The following is a 21229-nucleotide window of genomic DNA, read 5'->3' as shown; positions in this document are numbered from 1 at the left end:
TTCAAATTAAGCCAACCTGAAGGAATATAATGTTTGGATTAATTCTAAATAAGTTCTTAGGTTGTTTCGTGAAAGTGTTAAATATATATTTCTGGCGTCCTGTCATTTGCCTTCAAACTAACAGTTAAATCATTAAATCATTAATTTCTGTTTTAATTCAATATTCGTATATTGCCCATCTACATGTGACGCAGGTTAGGCAACATTGCACATCTTCAGATGACGCAATGTACATTTCAAAATTAACATTAATAAGACGTATTTGTTAGTTTTAAGCTCGTAGAATATGTAAAAGTGACATGAAGATGAAATTTTAGATATTAAATTTTAATAATGTTAAAGAAATTTTGCAATATTAAACAATTATGTTTCCTTAAACATAAGAATAATGAGATGTTACTTATAGAAAAGACTATAAGTAATACCTCCTGTGTTAAGGAAACAACTTTTCTGAGTGCATCATATCACAAACTATGATGGTGTCGGTAAAGTTAAACAAAAAAACAACAACAAAAATTAAAATTATGTTTTTTCCATCAGTGGATTCGATAATATGTTTGGATAGAATTATTAGGAATCATCTATAGTTCTATACAATGCCTCGAACAGAGTATAATGATGAGGTGCGTGACGACTCTACAAACTCGTACTGATGACATTACCTACGAGTGATGGACTTGAATTGAAAGTTGTTAAGGACGTGTATATCATCAACATGTTGACTGGTCGGACAAATAGAGACGTCCTCTCTACCAACGAGACAGAAATAAAAAGTTTGGAAATGAGAGAGATAAAAAAAAAAGTATTTTCATTTAAAGTGATGATACTGTCTCTATGATGGTCTCAACATCAACGTATTTTAAATGAATTTGCTATCGTGTAAACAATTCAAATATCTGAATGTAAATGGAAAATGAGTAATGGTTGTAATGATGATGACATAAGTATGGAGAGGAAAGAGCTGGAAGAGGAGCCAAAGAGAGAAAGAGAAATGAGAAAGGTGAAGAACTGGAAGCGAAAGAAAACTAAAAATAAGGGGGACCTGAAAGAAGTCGGATAAGTTACAAAAGCTGAAAGAGAAGAAATGAGAAGGATAGAGAAATGGAGAAGGGTGAGAACTGGAATGAAGGGAGAAAAGAAAAAGGGGGAAGAGATGGATGAGGGAGAAAGGCGAAAAAGGAAGAAAACTGTGGAAGGTATAGTGTTGAAGAAAGGAAAAGCTTGAAAAATGGAAAGATGTGACGGAATAAAAATAGTTTGAATAGGGGAACTGAGAAATGGTAGAATGGTTGAAGCTGGGACAGATGTAAGAGCCTTCATCTTCTCCGTTCCCATAGCCACTAGGTTATGGGAAGGTAAAACTGTGAGAGGGTAGGGAGTAAGTGAGCTATTGGAAAGGAGAACAGATAAGACAGAGGCATATTAATTATGCAACTGTTGCTTATGCAACAGGGCTCCATTAAGGAACATATAATCTCTTCCCACAACCAAACCATCGCCAGAGAAATCCTAGTAAACAACACAGAAATCATCGATAGATACAGCGATAGCAGGCGGCTTGACGTTTGCGAGGCACTACGCATCAAGAAGTCAACACCAGCAATCAACAGCCAATTAATGCACAACTATATTCTACCCACCTCAAGACTCCGCTCCAATATAGAAGCATCAAGAAATATGGACCAATAGGCTTTCTACAATCACTTCTATTCAATACCCATTGTTTCGTGTTCTGTCTTGTGTTGATGAAATTAATACCTTATTAAATACCACCTCACCCCATTCACCTCACTCAAATGTAGATATAAACAAATCGGAGATGTGTAAGTTCTATTCAGTTGTGTATGTTTAAACTAAAGTCTTTGAAAATGTGATAAGTTTTACGAAACGCGCTCAAGTGTCGCGTCAGACTAGAAATAAAAATGAATTTTGGAGAATTGATTTTTGAATTACCACCAACAGTGAAAAGAAATGTACGAAAGATTGAGAAAATTCGTGTTAGAATTATTAATCTTACTTTTTCGGTCATATTTAATAATATATGTCTACAGGAAAGACTGCTACCAAAATATACTAATATATATATATATATATATATATATATATATATATATATATATATATATATATATATATATATATATATATATATATATATATATATATATATATATATATTAGTATATTTTGGTAGCAGTCTTTCCTGTAGACATATATTATTAAATATGACCGAAAAAGTAAGATTAATAATTCAAACACGAATTTTCTCAATTCTAGAAATAAAAGACTAGAAATAAAAATGAATTTTGGAGAATTGATTTTTGATTTACCTCCAACAGTGAAGCGTAATGTACGAAAGATTGAGAAAATTCGTGTTAGAATTATTAATCTTACTTTTTCGGTCATATTTAATAATATATATATATATATATATATATATATATATATATATATATATATATATATATATATATATATATATATATATATATATATATATATATATATATATATATATATATATATATATATATATATATATATATATATATATATATGTACACATATATATTTATTTTATTTGAACTTTGTTACAAAAAAGGAGTTGCATATGGGTTACAAAGATGGTTACCATAGGTTGTCGAGTTCCTCCAGCTCCTCAGATGACGGGCAGGAACCCTGGATGCAATGCGCAATTCCCCTCTGTATCGCCACACTGAGGCGCTGGAAAAGAAATCTTGCAGCTCCTGGGTCCCTTGTTGTTTCAATGAGCCTAGAACCCAGTTCCTTCAAAAAACTGGTAGCACTTTTACCCCAGTCGCCGAGTGTCTCAGAAGCAATGGGGACAAAATTGTAGTGGTGATCTAGTTCTCTATACTTACGGGATTTGGCCGCTTCTCTGTGGGTGGCAGCGCCACCTGGTTGTGCAACACTGAGGTTAATGTAGGTGTTAGCCAGGGTTGATACGCACGTGTAGTCCCATACCAACTGCTTGCCATTCTTCAAGGGGTTCACTGTGATACCATCCGGGCGACCAATAAGAGCATCAGAGTTACGGGGCGTTAGGTAACGGGGCTCTCTTTCAGCTGGGCATCCAGCTGTGGTGAGGCTCCTCTTGATAATGTCGTTAACTTCACTGTGCCTCGAGTGCCATCCCCCTGTGCTTTGGCAGAGTAGGCCATGGTGGCCGTACCTGTCAGTATATATATATATATTAAATATATATATATATATATATATATATATATATATATATATATATATATATATATATATATATATATATATTATATATATATATATATATATATATATATATATATATATATTATATATATATACATATATATGTGTGTGTGTGTGTGTGTGTGTGTACTCACCTATTTGTGCTTGCGGGGGTTGAGCTTTGGCTCTTTGGTCCCGCCTCTCAACTGTCAATCAACTGGTGTACAGATTCCTGAGCCTACTGGGCTCTATCATATCTACATTTAAAACTGTGCATGGAGTCAGCCTCCACCACATCACTGCCTAATGCATTCCATCCGTTAACTACTCTGACACTGAAAAAGTTCCTTCTAACGTCTCTGTGGCTCATGTGGGTACTCAGTTTCCACCTGTGTCCCCTTGTTCGCGTCCCACCAGTGTTGAATAGTTTATCCTTGTTTACCCGGTCGATTCCTCTGAGGATTTTGTAGGTTGTGATCATGTCTCCCCTTACTCTTCTGTCGTCCAGTGTCGTAAGGTGCATTTCCCGCAGCCTTTCCTCGTAACTCATGCCTCTTAGTTCTGGGACTAGTCAAGTGGCATACGTTTGGACTTTTTCCAGCTTCGTCTTGTGCTTGACAAGGTACGGTCAAGCTTGTGCTTGTGTGTGTGTGTGTGTGTGTGTGTACTCACCTAATTGTGCTTGCGGGGGTTGAGCTCTGGCTCTTTGGTCCCGCCTCTCAACCGTCAATCAACTGGTGTACAGATTCCTGAGCCTATTGGGCTCTATCATATCTACATTTGAAACTGTGTATGGAGTCAGCCTCCACCACATCACTTCCTAATGCATTCCATTTACTAACTACTCTGACACTGAAAAAGTTCTTTCTAACGTCTCTGTGGCTCATTTGGGTACTCAGCTTCCACCTGTGTCCCCTTGTTCGCGTCCCACCAGTGTTGAATAGTTCATCCTTGTTTACCCGGTCGATTCCCCTGAGGATTTTGTAGGTTGTGATCATGTCCCCCCTTACGTGTGTGTGTGTGTGTGTGTGTGTGCGTGTATGTGTGTATTTTGTTAGCAGTTCTACTTTTAAACATAGTTCTTTGATAACAACAGAACGTTTTAAATTAATGATTCTGTAACGAATCTTCTCGATGTACATAAACTAAATCCTTCAACATGGATTCAACCTGAGCACACAAGTATCAAATTTCCACCAATTTTATCTACTATAATCTAACCGGACCTAACCTAACCATAACATATCTGTATCTAGCCTAACGTACCCAAACCTAACCTAACCTGAAAATAACCACCTAAAAAAACATAAACTAACTATAACCAGACCATAGCTTACCTAACCTAACACAACCAAAATCTTAGTTAACCTAAGTTAACCTAACATAACCGAAATTAACCTTACTGACAATATAAATATATGCAAGCTTCATCGTCAACTTAGTGTTTTCCGTGTCCCTCGCATGGAGTATACAACACTAATTTAATATCCGGAAATCAATTGTTTTCTCTCTCACACTATTTCACGTAGCGTTAAAATTAATGAGAGTTCTCTAATCACAACACAAATTATATTGTCTACCTTGATTCCTGTTTAAACGCGATTCATGCACTCAAACATTATGAGTTTCAGGAGATTACAGTATTCCGATTTTCTTATGTATGAGCCTATTCATATATAAATATATATATATATATATATATATATATATATATATATATATATATATATATATATATATATATATATATATATATGTCGTACCTAGTAGCCAGAACGCACTTCTCAGCCTACTATGCAAGGCCCGATTTGCCTAATAAGCCAAGTTTTCCTGAATTAATATATTTTCTCTAATTTTTTTCTTATGAAATGATAAAGCTACCCATTTCATTATGTATGAGGTCAATTTTATTTTATTGGAGTTAAAATTAACGTAGATATATGACCGAACCTAACAAACCCTATCTAACCTAACCTAACCTATCTTTATAGGTTAGGTTAGGTTAGGTAGTCGAAAAAGTTAGGTTAGGTTAGGTTACGTAGGTTAGGTAGTCAAAAAACAATTAATTCATGAAAACTTGACTTACTAGGCAAATCGGGCCTTGCATAGTAGGCTGACAAGGGCGTTCTGGCTACTAGGTACGACATATATATATATATATATATATATATATATATATATATATATATATATATATATATATATATATATATATATATATATATATATATATATATGTCGTACCTAGTAGCCAGAACGCACTTCTATGCCTACTATGCAAGGCCCGATTTGCCTAATAAGCCAAGTTTTCATGAATTATTTGTTTTTCGACTACCTAACCTACCTAACCTAACCTAACCTAACTTTTTCGGCTACCTAACCTAACCTAACCTATAAAGATAGGTTAGGTTAGGTTAGGTAGGGTTGGTTAGGTTCGGTCATATATCCACGTTAATTTTAACTCCAATAAAAAAAATTGACCTCATTCATAATGAAATTGGTAGTTTTTTCATTTCATAAGAAAAAAATTTGAGAAAATATATTAATTCAGGAAAACTTGGCTTATTAGGTAAATCGGGCCTTGCATTGTAGGCCAAAAAGTGCGTTCTGGCTACTAGGTACGACATATATATATATATATATATATATATATATATGTCGTACCTAATAGCCAGAACTCACTTCTCAGCCTACTATTCAAGGCCCGATTTGCCTAATAAGCCAAGTTTTCATGAATTAATATATTTACTATAATTTTTTTCTTTTAAAATGATAAAGCAACCCTTTTCTCTATGTATGAGGTCAATTTTTTTTTATTGGAGTTAAAATTAACGTAGATATATGACCGAACCTAACCAACCCTACCTAACCTAACCTAACCTATATTTATAGGTAAGGTTAGGTTAGGTAGCCAAAAAAAGCTAGGTTAGGTTAGGTTAGGTAGGTTAGGTAGACGAAAAAACATTAATTCATGAAAACTTGGCTTATTAGGCAAATCGGGCCTTGAATAGTAGTCTGAGAAGTGCGTTCTGGCTATTAGGTACGACATATATATAAATATATATATATATATATATATATATATATATATATATATATATATATATATATATATATATATATATATATATATATATATATATATGTATATATATATATATATATATATATATATATATATATATATATATATATATGTATATATATATATATATATATATATGTATATATATATATATATATATATATATATATATATATATATATATATATATATATATATATATATATATATGTCGTACCTAGTAGCCAGAACTCACTTCTCAGCCTACTATTCAAGGCCCGATTTGCCTAATAAGCCAAGTTTTCCTGAATTAATATATTTACTATATTTTTTTTCTTATGAAATGATAAAGCAACCCTTTTCTCTATGTATGAGGTCAAATTTTTTTTTATTGGAGTTAAAATTAACGTAGATATATGACCGAACCTAACCAACCCTACCTAACCTAACCTAACCTATATTTATAGGTAAGGTTAGGTTAGGTAGCCAAAAAAAGCTAGGTTAGGTTAGGTTAGGTAGGTTAGGTAGACGAAAAAACATTAATTCATGAAAACTTGGCTTATTAGGCAAATCGGGCCTTGAATAGTAGGCTGAGAAGTGCGTTCTGGCTATTAGGTACGACATATATATATATATATATATATATATATATATATATATATATATATATATATATATATATATATATATATATATATATATATATATATATATATTAGTAAATTTTGGTAGCAGTCTCTCTTGTAAACATATGTTGTTAAATATAACCGAAAAGGTAAGATTAATAATTCTAACATGAATTTTCTCAATATTTCTTATGTTTCTTTTCACTGACGATGGTAATTGAAGAATCAATTCTAAAAAATTCATTTTTATTTCTAATCTGACGCGACGCATGAACGCGTTTCGTAATAACTTATTACGTTTTCAAAGACTTCGCTTACACACACAGCTGTAACCTGTAAACACACATCCATACTTATATTCGCATTTGGGTGAGGTTGTGAGGTGGTTGAAGTGTTACAAAAGTTTTGGGTGAGGTGATTGACATTTACACATGATAATACCAAAACCAATGGCACATATGAATGGAAGTAACTGCAGAAGGCCTATTGGCCCATAGCATCAACATTTCTTCTTGATGCTTCTATATTGGTTCGGAGTCTTGAAGTGGGTAGAATATAGTTGTGCATTAAATGCCTTTTGATTGCTGGTGTTGACATTCTGAAGTGCAGTGCCTCGCAGATGTCGAGCCGCCTGCTATCGCTGTATCTATCGATGATTTCTGTGCTGTTTGTAAAGATTTCACTGGTGATGGTCTGGTTGTGAAAAGAGATTATATGTTCCTTGATGGAGCCCTGTTGCTTATGCATTGTTTATCGCCTGGAAAGAGACGTTGTTCTCTTGCTTGTATACTGAGTTCGTTGGGGCTTACAGTCCCCAAGTGGGCATTTGAAGGCATAGACGACGTTGGTTTCCTTCAAGGCGTTATTCTTGGTGTCTGGAGAGTTTTTCAAGAGTGGGATGGCCTTTGAAGGAAACCAACGTCGTCTATGTCCAAATGAGTGGACATAGACGAAATGTTCACACAGAATAGTTACTGAACGAGGGGACATGAGTGAAAGCTGGAAACTCAGATGAGTCACCGAGATGTTAGGAAGTTTTCTTTTAACGTGAGAGTAGTCGAAAAATGGAATGCACTTAAGGAACAGGTTTTGGAAGCAAATTCTTTTCATAATTCTAAAACTAGGTATGATAGGGAAATAGGACCGGATTGCTGTAAAAAAAACGAAAACTCAAAAGGCGGGATCCAAGAGTCAATTCTCGATCCTTTACACACAAATAGGTGAGTACAAATAAGAGAGCACACACACACACACACACACACACACACACACACACACACACACACACACACACACACACACACACACACACACACACACGCACACACACACACACACACACACACATACACACACACACACACACATACACACAGACACATCCAGATATGTTGGATCTGGATAGAGAAAAGCTGTTGGTCCAGACGGGATCTCTCCATGGGTATTGAAAGAGTGTGCAAAGGCACTTTGCTTGCCACTCTAGATAGTGAATCAGTAACAATCTCCAGTAGGTCACTGGAGATGGGAGACCTACCAGAAATATGGAAGAAGATTAATGTGCTCTCAATATACAAAAAGGGTGAAAGACAAAAGGCGCTGAACTACAGGCCAGTGTCCTTGACTTGTATACCATGCAAGGGGATGGAGAAGGTCGTGAGAAAAACACCTAGTAACACATCTGGAGAGAAGGGACTTCGTGACAAATCGCCTATTAATATGGGTTCAGGGAGGATAAATCTTGCCTGACTGGCTTAATAGAATCCTACGACCAGGCGACAAAGATTAAGCAAGAAAGAGAAGGGCGAGCGGACTGCATTTTCTTGGGTTATCGGAAAACCTTTGACACAGTACCCCATAAGATGCTGGTACATAAGCTGGACAAACAGACATTAGTGATTGGTAAGGTGCTCCAGTGGATAAGGGAGTACCTAAGCAATAAGAAGCAGAGAGTTACAGTGAGGGGTGAGATCTCAGATTGGCGTGATGTCACCAGTGGTGTCCCACAGAGCTCTCTACTAGGTCCTATCCTGTTTCTGATATACGTAAATAATTTCACGGAGGGTATAGACTAACTAATCTCAATGTTTGCAGACGATGCCAAAATTATGAGAAGGATTAAGACAGAGGAGAACTGTTTGAGGCTTCAGGAAGACCTAGACAAACTGAAGGAATGGTCGAGCAAATGGTTGTTAGAATGTTAGAAAGTAAATGTAATGTAATGAGGATAGTTGCAGGGAGCAGGAGGCCAGATACAAGTTATTATTTGGGAGATGAAATTCTTCAAGAGTCAGAGAGAAAGACCTGGAGGGTTGATATCACGCCAAACTTGTCCCCTAAATCCCATATCAAGAGGATAACATCAGCAGCATTTGTCAGGTTGGCCAACATAAGAACGGCATTTAGAAACTTGTGTAACTGAATCATTCAGAACTTCGTATACCACATATGTCAGATCAATCCAGGAGTATGCAGCTCCAGCATGGAGTCCATATCTAGTCAAACATAAGAATAAACAGGAAAAGATTCAAAGGTTTGCCACCAGACTAGTACCCGAGCTAAGAGGTATGAGCAATGAGGAGAGACTACGGGAATTGAACCCCACGTTGCTCGAAGACAGAAAAGTTTGGGGGGACATGATCACCACATACAAGATTCTCAAAGAAATTGATAGGGTAGATAAGGGCATGCTATTTAACACAAGGAGCACACGCACTAGGGAACACAGGTGGAAACTGAGAGCCCAACTGAGCCACATAGATATTAGAATGAACTTTTTTAGTGTCAGAGTTATTGTCAAATGGAATGCAATACGAAGTGATGTGGGGGAGGCTGACTCCATAACAGTTTCAAGTGTAGATATGATAGAGCCTAGTAGGCTCAAGAACCCACCCGCCAAACACACACCGAAACAACGACGTTGGTACAACGTTCGAACAAGTTTTAACACTTCCTAACCAGTTATAACAACCAATATATCAAGTTGTAACAACGTTCTAATACGTCATAAACACGTTAAGCCAAGATGTAACAACTTTATTACAAGCTATAACAAGCGGAAAATAGAGACAGTTTCGGTTTGTGTTTCCAGGGCATACACTAGTTGATTGACTGTTGAGAGGCGGGACCAAAGAGCGAGAGCGCAACCCCTCAAGTACAAATAGGTGAGTACACATAAACACACACACATAATAACACTCCTCCCACAAACTGACAACAAATCACTCCAAGTACTTCCTCGAACTACTCCCTACACCATCGGTTATTGTTGAGAGATTGTTCCGGTACTTAGACCGTATTAGACCAGGGAGGTGGAACAGGTGAGAGGAAAGTGGTGAGAAGGAATGAAGAGCAAGGTAAGAGGAAGGAATCAGAAGAACGGATAAGGGAGAAGAGATAAACAGTTGGGATGAGGAGAAGGGCTGAGAGCAAGAGATAAAGTGAAGCAATGATGGGGAAAAATGAGTGGAATGGCAAGGGAGAGGGATCGGAGAGACGGGTGATGGGAACCTTACAATAAAGGAAGGGATATGGGAACAGATGAGATAAAAGAGGGAGGTAAAGGGATAGGGAAAAGAATGAGGGAAGGAATAAGGTGAAGAGATGAAGGTAAATTGCATCGAGAAAGGCTGAAGGGAACCAAAAATGGAATGGAGAAAGGGTAACTGATGAGAGGTAAGAGAGAGAGAGAATAAGGAGGGCTAGATTGGGGAGAAGTTTGAGGAAAGGATGAGATAAGATAGTATGAGGGTGAATTGGATGGAAGAAAAAGATGTGAATAAAGAATGAGGGAATATGAAACGGACGAAGGAGCGTGGGATGTTTGAAGGCAGAGCAAAAACAAAGATCAAGCGAGAGAGATAGGAAAGTGTAATAAAGGCAAGAAAAGAGAGCGCAAAAATAAAGATAAGGGGAAGAGGGGTGGAAGGAAAGGGAGCAGAAACAAGGAAACAATAAGAACATAAGCTAAGGTAAAGAATTAAAGAAAAAGTCACAGACAACAAAGAAAGAGTGAAAACCAAGCAAAGGGTGACAGAGCAAGGAAAGAATGGGGTCAAATATGGAAAGGGAGAAGGGAGGCAAGAAGATCATAAGAGTGAGAGAGCGAGGAGAAAGACAGCGTGAAGCGAACAGGTAGACCAAACAACTACAGGAATGACATGATAAACAAGCCATCCTTTGAGCGTGTATGTAGTAGTAGAGTGGAGGCAGGAGCGGGTCAATAGAGTGGAAACACTCTATGTCATTACTCTTGTCCTTAGCCGCTGCAGTGGCACTCTAATCCTCCTCCTCTACTCCTCCTCCTCCCCCTCCTCTCGAGTGTGTGTATCGGCTCTATGTTGAGGCCTCACGTGGAAGAAATTGCCTACCTAAGAGGATATTATAGTCATTAGTATGGTCGGATTTTGAGTTTTAAGTTGTTGGGGATGGGATGAAATATTCTTACGCAAACATGGTGCATATTGTCTTTGGGTATTACACTTACATATATACATATATATATATATATATATATATATATATATATATATATATATATATATATATATATATATATATATATATATATATATATATATATATATATATATATATATATATATATATATATATATATATATATATATATATATATATATATATATATATATATTGTGCGGCCACTTTGACAAGTTCCGTTCTTTGCTGTAAGCGATTACTGTGAAGAAATGGGTCAGCCACTCACAACAATTTCACTGTTAGGATTTCTTGCCAATTTTGATGAAATCTCACCATAGAGGAATCAATCTCAATAACGAGAACGAGACCAAAATTAAACGCTTCCGATTCTTCAACTCAGCTGTTACACACTGATGTTTGTCTTCTCGGAGTACGTTGCTAAATACTTCCATGTTTTATTTTATAACTTATATAAAATTGAGGTTTTGCTTTGTATTTCATTTTAATTAACATGTTATTATCTTAGATCTGTTTAATTTATTTTGATGTATACCATTCATTAAATGAAATATTTATTGATAATTTGATCTAATTTTGAGGTGTAAATGCTTTCTTTGCTATAACTCTGATAATGGTATATATTCTTTCTAACATCTGTTCTTCCAGCTGACACAAGGAAGAACTTACAATATCTTCCTGTGGACAACAAAAACGAACGATTACTGCCTTCAAGTTAATTCAAGAAAACCTACACCATGACTCTGAAAGCGCATGTTAATAATGTCAATTCTAGTCACAGAAGAGCTGAGAGTTGAGCTCATCCGCTGAGAGACAAGCAGGCAGGTCTCCCTCGCGTGGGAAGAGTGCGTAACTGTGGGTTCAACGCACCCAGGAACACTTTGGTCCAACGCTACAGCCCCGAAATTACTATATATATGACGTAAATATAGAATACGTTTTCGACCGGGAGAGACCAGCCAAAATATCGATGCACAGAATATTTCTCTAGGAAAAGACAAGAGAAGGATGCACATATACTTGTTAAAGGATTTATTTTGCCGACAAATCCCTGTATCCCTGTAGATGCTCTGATTTTTGGTGGCTGTTGCGTGTTTCATATTGATTATGCACTTTGAGGACATTCAAGGAAAAATTGTGATATTTCTTTGTATGAGAAATGTTATAAAGCTGGTCAGTAATTACTCTCACTTATGCAAATGTCTCTGGTTAAGGTGACCTTTTTGGCTCGGAATTGAGCACAGACCCGGTCCCTTGGTTGCTCAAAGGTCATGCACTGGTTAACCATTCATGTAATAGCTATCCAAACAAGGCCAGTCATCACCCGGAATGAACATATAGATTAATAAGAAAAATATTGAGGATGTTAAATGGGCTCGAACCTGCATTTCTGAACTCACATGCGATAATAGGTGTATAAAGGACGATATACAGTATATAATATAAAAAAACAAAATCAGTATATTGCACAACAATAATTAAGTGGAAAGAATTTAGAGAGTGTGAAAAGAAAAATCTAATATTTTCGAAGGAAAATTTACCTTCATTAACAATCGCGTTTCCCCTCTCCTATACCCAAATTCACAGTTTTCATAAATGCAACATTTGCAGCGTTGCAGATATCTGACGCTGCTTAGTATGCTTGGGAGAGCGTGTAGTGTACATAAAAGAATGCATTACCGAAATCTAAATTGGCATCTGATAATCAACAGATTCCATAACGATAGCGAAATTCACGGAACGACGCCAAAATTCGTTGTTTTGGTCGAAAGAAGCAACGCCATCGACAGTGATTACAGGTCCATGGATGAGGTTTATTTGTGTATTCTCTCTCTCTCTCTCTCTCTCTCTCTCTCTCTCTCTCTCTCTCTCTCTCTCTCTCTCTCTCTCTCTCTCTCTCTCTCTCTCTCTCTCTCTCTCTCTCTCTCTCTCTCTCTCTCTCTCTCTCTCTCTCTCCCTCTCTCTCTCTCTCTCTCTCTCTCTCTCTCTCTCTCTCTCCCTCTCTCTCTCTCTCTCTCTCTCTCTCTCTCTCTCTCTCTCTCTCTCTCTCTCTCTCTCCCTCTCTCTCTCTCTCTCTCTCTCTCTCTCTCTCTCTCTCTCTCTCTCTCTCTCTCTCTCTCTCTCTCTCTCTCTCTCTCTCTCTCTCTCTCTCTCTCTCTCTCTCTCTCTCTCTCTCCTCTTCGCGTCCCATCAATTCTCAGTTAACTTTTCGAATCTATAATGAGACCAATCGTGTTCGGTCTGAACTTTATTTCATCATTCCAGAGTTTAGTTTTCAGGAAAAAGTCAACTTTTTCGTTTTATGTAATATTCTCAGCAAATATTTTAATTATTTTTAATTAATAATAAATTCAGTTTGCCCTAAATAATAATAATAATAATAATAATAATAATAATAATAATAATAATAATAATAATAATAATAATAACAATAATAATAATAAAAATAGTAATAATTGTGAGTAATGTAACCATTGCCTATAACAAACAACATACTCGCAAGAAACAATAGTGGGGTGGAACTTGATGCAGGGTGGCACCTGGTGCACTTCTCATTTAGGTTACTTTAGGTTTTAAGTTATAAGTAGATTTCAATACCTAGCAATTGATCAGAAAGCTCTCAAAGAATATTGAAAATGCATTTTGGATTCACAACAGCGTCCATTTATTTATCAACTTCTAAATAATGTAGTCGGTTAAACATTGAATTTATTGTCAGTGGAAATAATTAAATCCGTCATTGTCTGTGTTTAAAACTCTTGTTTTATGTGCGATAGATATATTTTGTTGGAAACGTTAGCAGGGGGAAACTCGCAAGAGAATGAGAGAGAGAGAGAGAGAGAGAGAGAGAGAGAGAGAGAGAGAGAGAGAGAGAGAGAGAGAGAGAGAGAGAGAGAGAGAGAGAGAGAGAGAGAGAGAGAGAGAGAGAGAGAGAGAGAGAGAGAGAGAGAGAGAGAGAGAGAGAGAGGGAGAGAGAGAGAGAGAGAGAGAGAGAGAGAAACAGAGAGAGAGAGACAGAGATATACCAGAGTCAAACAAAGAGGTAGAGCCACACTTCAAGATCAAAGATGTGAAAACAAAGCTCGAGAATAAATAATCGTGACTATCCAATTCCAGCGGTTTCCAAGTAAACAGACGCGTCCTCCTGCCACATTCCCCCCCTTCCACCCCTGGCCAACCTTCAACTCCATACCCCCCTCCCCCTCCCCCTTACATCCCCCCCCCTTTCCCCTCCTCAGAACCCCTTCCAGCATTCCCCTTCCCCTCCCACATCTCCCCCCACAGCTCCCACCCAGCAACCAATCACAGGAGCTACGGAAGCTTTAAGTTATTGTCGTGTTTTAGAGAGCGGCTCCCTCGGCGTGGCTCGACACGTGTAAAGGCAAGAACGCAACTTCTGTTACATCTGTGGTAACAGCGATGTAAGACGTATGTAAGAGGGTGTAAGCGGGTATAGGTGGATGGTGAGGCTATATACACGTACAACCAATTTTTATTGAACGAAGAATATAAGTAAATAGTCGACAAAAAATAGAAGAAATGTGTGAAGTGAAACAGTTGGTAGTAAAAACAAAGAACGGACAAAAGAGAAGCAGCTTCGCTTACTATTAATTGAAGGTTTCCAGAATTCCAATAGGCCGGTGTTTCCTGGAACCGTGCAGGTCAGGCGGTGAGTGGTTGGTCCTCACAGCCAGTACGGAGACTGCATAAGGTTGGTAAGGCCACCCCTCCGATCTATTTAAAACCACTCCGCGAACATGTAGATTTTTAACTGCACTGCTAACTGGATTTTAACTGGATTTTAATTGTATTTCAAATTGGATTTCTAGCTGGATTACTAACTTGATTTATAACTTTTTATTTTTACCAGGTGTCAGGTGGATTTCTGAGAGGATTTCAAATCGGATTCAGTTTGAAATTATTCTGGGTTATCTCTGGATTTTCTGATCATAATTGAATTTACTTTTGTTACTTATTTACGAACTAATCATATAAATTAATCTTACAGTTGTTTGGATTTGCAAAAAAAAATTGTATTACTAAATGCCATCTAATTGCTCATGCACTTCTCAAAGGTATTTAATTTAGTTTTTTGCAATATGTAACTGGAATTCTAAAATAATCCCCCAAAAATTTAAAAAATAATTATTATGGAACTCGCAGTTGCTTTGCCCACTTTATATATTGCAAAAGTGAGCAATGAATTTCTCAATTGCAAAATCAAAGTTCTTAAGTTAGCAAAGATCCAATACATGTGGATCTTCTGTCTACCCTGACACGCCCACGCTATGGGTTTGTGTTGGGTTTAAGGCTTATCAACCTCTAGAGGGTTATTACAGACGCCACACTAGATTACTGATTTACTAGCCAGTGCATGCCTCATTACTGAATAATGTCCAGGACTAGAGTTAATCATCCTGCTATATTCACGGGGTATAGCGGGCTGCGCCTCATCGTCCACACACACAGCTCTGGCACTCGTCAAAGGGCCAAGGCCTGGCACTCGTCAAGGGCCAAGACCTGGCACTCGTCAAGGGCCAAGGCCTGGCACTCATCAAGGGCCAAGACCTGGCACTCGTCAAGGGTCAAGGCCAGACACTCGCCAAGGGCCAAGGCCTGCCCTGATGGCATCACCATATACTCATGGAAGGAGGGTAGACAGTTGGTGTGGGACTACACATGTGTATCCACCCTGGCTGACACCTATGTACACTTCGGAGCTGATCAAGCAGGTGGGGCGGCCAACCACAGGGAAACAGCTAAATCACTCAAGTACAGGCGACTGGAAGGTCAATACCTCTTTGTTCCCATAGCGTCTGAGACGCATGGCCCCTGGGGCAAGAGTGCCTTGGGATTTCTCAAGGAATTGGGTTCCAAGCTCATTAACGTCACCAGAGACCCAAGGGCTTCCAGTTTTTTGTTTCAGCGTCTCAGTGTGGCGATCCAGAGGGGAAATGCTTGCTGCGTCCTCGGTTCCTGTCCAGAAGCGGAGGAGCTTCAAGAGATCCATAACCTTTAGGCATTTGTCTTGTATGTTTTGTAACCTTTAAATACACAATAAAGGAAAAAAAAGGGGGGAAGGGGTTGGTAGGAGAAAAGCACACAGAAACTGTATTGGAGGGGACCTACATTCCCTCCAGAGCGATATGTGTGGTTTCCTCCGAGGCTATGGGTCCCCCTTCTTCCAGCCAGAGGTGGTACTCCCTTCCCTTTTATTATATATATATATATATATATATATATATATATATATATATATATATATATATATATATATATATATATATATATATATATATATATATATAATGACTGATAATACTGATAATACAAACGAAACTCTGATAATACTTTGTTATTAGTGAGAGCTGCATGACGATACGATGCCTAAGATTTCTGTTACTCTAACAGAGAGAGAGAGAGAGAGAGAGAGAGAGAGAGAGAGAGAGAGAGAGAGAGAGAGAGAGAGAGAGAGAGAGAGAGAGAGAGAGAGAGAGAGAGAGAGAGAGAGAGAGAGAGAGAGAGAGAGAGAGAGAGAGAGAGAGAGAGAGAGAGAGAAGACACTGCTGATGCTAACAGTACGAAGACAAAAGTACTCTTTTCATTACTCTAGAGAAATATGAAGCCCTTCTTGTCTCGAACGAGAGCCGCTTCACCCATTACCGGAACGCGGGCCAAAGGGGTATACAGCAAGGAGGCAAAGGAAAAGAATGTATTGCAATCTCTACATATTATCGATATTGTTCAACCCCTCCTTTCATGTGCCTAGTGCGAGTGACTCGTCCAGCAGCTCTCTGTCAGCTGCACGTTCACCTCCAGCTGCAGTTGTCTTCCAGCTGCAGGATCTCTTCCAGCTGCAGTTCTCTTCCAGCTACAGGATCTCTTCCAGCTGCAGGATCTTTTCCAGCTGCAGGATCTCTTCCAGCTGCAGGATCTTTTCCAGCTGCAGGATTTCTTCCAGCTGCAGGATCTCTTCCAGCTGCAGGATATCTTCCAGCTGCAGGATCTCTTCCAGCTGCAGGATCTCTTCCAGCTGCAGGATCTCTTCCAGCTGCAGGATCTCTTCCAGCTGCAGGGTATCTTCCAGCTGCAGGATCTTTTCCAGCTGCAGGATTTCTTCCAGCTGCAGGATCTCTTCCAGCTGCAGGATCTCTTCCAGCTGCAGGATTTCTTCCAGCTGCAGGATCTCTTCCAGCTGCAGGATCTCTTCCAGCTGCAGGATCTCTTCTAGCTGCAGGATCTTTTCCAGCTGCAGGATCTCTTCCAGCTGCAGGATCTCTTCCAGCTGCAGGATCTCTTCCAGCTGCAGGATCTCTTCCAGCTGCAGGATCTTTTCCAGCTGCAGGATTTCTTCCAGCTGCAGGATCTCTTCCAGCTGTAGGATCTCTTCCAGCTGCAGGATCTCTTCCAGCTGCAGGATCTCTTCCAGCTGCAGGATCTCTTCCAGCTGCAGGATCTCTTCCTGCTGCAGGATCTCTTCCAGCTGCAGGATCTCTTCCAGCTGCAGGATCTCTTCCAGCTGCAGGATCTCTTCCAGCTGCAGGATTTCTTCCAGCTGCAGGATCTCTTCCAGCTGTAGGATCTCTTCCAGCTGCAGGATCTCTTCCAGCTGCAGGATCTCTTCCAGCTGCAGGATCTCTTCCAGCTGCAGGATCTCTTCCTGCTGCAGGATCTCTTCCAGCTGCAGGATCTCTTCCAGCTGCAGGATCTCTTCCAGCTGCAGGGTCTCTTACAGCTGCAGGGTCTCTTCCAACTGCAGGATTTCTTCCAGCTGCAGGATGTCTTCCAGCTGCAGGATGTCTTCCAGCTGCAGGGTCTCTTCCAGCTGCAGGATATCTTCCAGCTGCAGGATCTCTTCCAGCTGTAGTACATATCAGGTTGAAATCTACCTTTCTTAATACATCTTAAAAATTGCTAAATGAATTGCTAAATATTTGGAAGAGTATTTGTTCCAACATCGTAAGATATGATGTGTTGGTGTGTAATATTTTATTAAATTAATCTATGATATAGATCAATTTATAAAAACATTATTGTGTGTGTGTGTGTGTGTGTGTGTGTGTGTGTGTGTGTGTGTGTGTGTGTGTGTGTGTGTGTGTGTGTGTGTGTGTGTGTGTGTGTGTGTGTGTGTGTGTACTCACCTAGTTGTGTTTGCGGGGGTTGAGCTCTGGCTCTTTGATCTCGCCTCTCAACTGTCAATCAACTGGTGTACAGATTCCTGAGCCTATTGGGCTCTATCATATTTATATTTGAAACTGTGTACGGAGTCTGTCTCCACCACAACACTACTGTGTGTGTGTGTGTATGTGTATGTGTGTGTTTGTGTGTGTGTGTGTGTATGTGATTGTGTGTGTGTGTGTGTGTCATGATTCGGCCATCTAATGATCAATAATTGGTTATTGAATCAAATTCCGCGAGGTGTGAACACCTCACACGTCAAGAACGACAGCGTCTCGTGAGTGTAGGTGTAGCCCTAAGTTTACATCTGGTGTCTCAGAACGTTGTGCACAGCATGCACTATGCAGTCAGTCCCTCGCACAGATCTCAACATGTGTAACGGGCAATAACAATTCAACCGTGACTGAAAAGTCATGTAGCATCAATCATTGATCATCTAACAGGTGTCTAGAATTGACTGAATGCCTCTTAAGTGTTTAAGTGTCTTTAATATCAGTACTGAAGCCTTCATTGCTTGCAATATACCAAAACATTTGTCAAAATACCAACAACAGAGATCTGAGATCTCTGCGATTTATTCTTCCTCATTATATAATTAAGTAATTATTAAAATATGGCGCCAAGCCTGTGTAACTAATACTATTTAACAAAACATTTAAGAGATTTCTAGATATAATTCAGGACGTCATTTCCATATAAACATGCAGAGCACGAGTAATATCAAAGGTATTAGATACTCCGATGATTTTATCGAGAGACATGTTTCAAAGACACATATTCGATCATACTAAAAGCTCTCGTAATTTACATAAAATCAGAATGAACGGATCTGACTCTTTGCATACCAACAGCCTAATAATAAATTATATTATAGGAGTTTACGCTCATAAAGTTCTCACAACATGGGTAAGATATAGTCACTAAAGCTAAGAAATCTAAGTGCACACAACATGGGTAAGATAATCTCACCCATCATTAAGTAACAAACTTGTCACAACATGGGTAAAATATTATCACAGCATTTAGTCACAAAATGCTCACAACATGGGTAAAGTATTGTCACAAACATTAAATCATAATGTTGTCACAACATGGGTAAGATATTGGCACCAATATTAAGAACAAAAGTACTCACAACACGGGAAAGATGCTCACCAACACGAAGGCCAGTGTGTCACCCAGCATGGGTCTGTATAATTCATAAACGTAGTATGCTGTATTTAAGTTGCGACAGTGATCCGTGCCCAACACGGAACTATCTGTTGCTTGTTTCTGTCTCCACACCATTACAGCAAAACATATTTTATATTGGACTGTTCTACATTTTTTTACGAAATTACTTTTGAGGCGAAACATGATATCAAGATCGGTTATGTATTTTTGGGTACTACTTTCATTTCAGTAAATACACGATACAATTATACTAAGGGAATACAATTTAACTAGAAATTATATAGTTTTATTCACACATATGCTCCAGAGAGCGACAGCAATAGCTTTTAGCTGAAAACGATCCGGCCTTAAAATTTAATCTTATATTAAGGAATTGTTCGCACACAGTAATGGCTCAAGTCAAGACAATCTCAGCTCTGGACGGATTACCCAAGGATTGTTTGTTATCTGTAGGCGAGAGGATTACCCAGGGGTTATTTATGGTCTGTGGGCGTCAAAATTAGCCAGGGATTGTTGTGTCTTGGATAGTGGATTTTTCTGACATTGTGGTTTGTGGTGAGAGTATTACCAGCGATTATTTGTGATCTATGGGACAGAGAATTATGTCTGCTCTGTTTGTTTACTCTGTCCCAAAGGAGTATCCTGGAATTGTTGTCTTTGGGCGTGAGAATTGCCTGTGGAGTGTTTATGTTTGTTGGGAAAAGGATTACACATTCATTGTTGTCTGTAGGCAAGAGGAACAGCCACTCGATTTTTTCTATGAGCAAGATGATTATCAATTGATTGTTGTCTAAGGACAAGAGAATTACTCAGGCATTTATATCTGTGAGCATGAGGATTACCCAGGGTTTGTGGTCTGTGGGCTTGAGGATTACCTTGGCATTGTTGTCTGTGAGCATAAGGATTACCCAGGGATTGTTGTCTGTGGGCATGAGGATTACCCAGGGTTTGTTGTCTGTGGGCATGAGGATTTCCCAGACACTGATGTCTGTGGACGATATCATAACTTAACAAGACGGCAATTTTAGGGTGCCCCTCAAAAAGTTGTGAACTTATTTTAATTAAAAGTAAATAAAACAATCTTTCTTTTAGTCTTTGGTTGTATTTTTCAGCAGTAGAGACCGTTTTGAACAAATACGTAGGAGTCATTTAGTATTTTATTTTGTAATCAGATTAACAGAGTAAAAGCATTGTTTTTTTAACATATTACAATGAAATAGAATGAAATAGTATAAACTGAATGAAAAATATCTGTGGTAATGATATTCATAAGAGAATGATATATTATACAAAATTACTTGATTTGCATAAAATTCCTAGCAATACATCACAAAATGAAAGCACCATTCTACGTAATCAATAATTTTTGGAAGCAGTACAATATGATGCATTGCGTAATCCTCTATAATGCATTCTGTAATACAAAATAATGCATACCGTAATACAATATAATGCATTGTAATTCTGGATTATAGGGGATCTAGTCCACTAGCGTTGCTCAGACAAG

The 21229-nt window shown here is 38.3% G+C and overlaps 2 protein-coding genes across 2 annotated transcripts in view; both read right to left on the bottom strand.

Moving 5' to 3' along the window:
- Nucleotides 1-21229, bottom strand: part of LOC123747421 (nephrin-like) — a 1012097-nt gene that overhangs the window by 989443 nt on the left and 1425 nt on the right.
- Nucleotides 17243-19836, bottom strand: LOC138363275 (golgin subfamily A member 6-like protein 4). Its single transcript, XM_069322285.1, has 2 exons — nucleotides 19705-19836; nucleotides 17243-18088 (listed from the first exon to the last, which is right to left on the bottom strand). The coding sequence occupies exons 1-2, from the start codon at nucleotides 19834-19836 to the stop codon at nucleotides 17243-17245; spliced, it is 978 nt and encodes a 325-aa protein (XP_069178386.1).

The sequence above is a fragment of the Procambarus clarkii genome, chromosome 10, assembly GCF_040958095.1.
Source record: "Procambarus clarkii isolate CNS0578487 chromosome 10, FALCON_Pclarkii_2.0, whole genome shotgun sequence".
Taxonomy (NCBI): Eukaryota; Metazoa; Arthropoda; class Malacostraca; order Decapoda; family Cambaridae; genus Procambarus; species Procambarus clarkii.
Note: the sequence above shows the minus strand (reverse complement) of the source record. Positions and strands in the feature narration are given on the sequence as shown.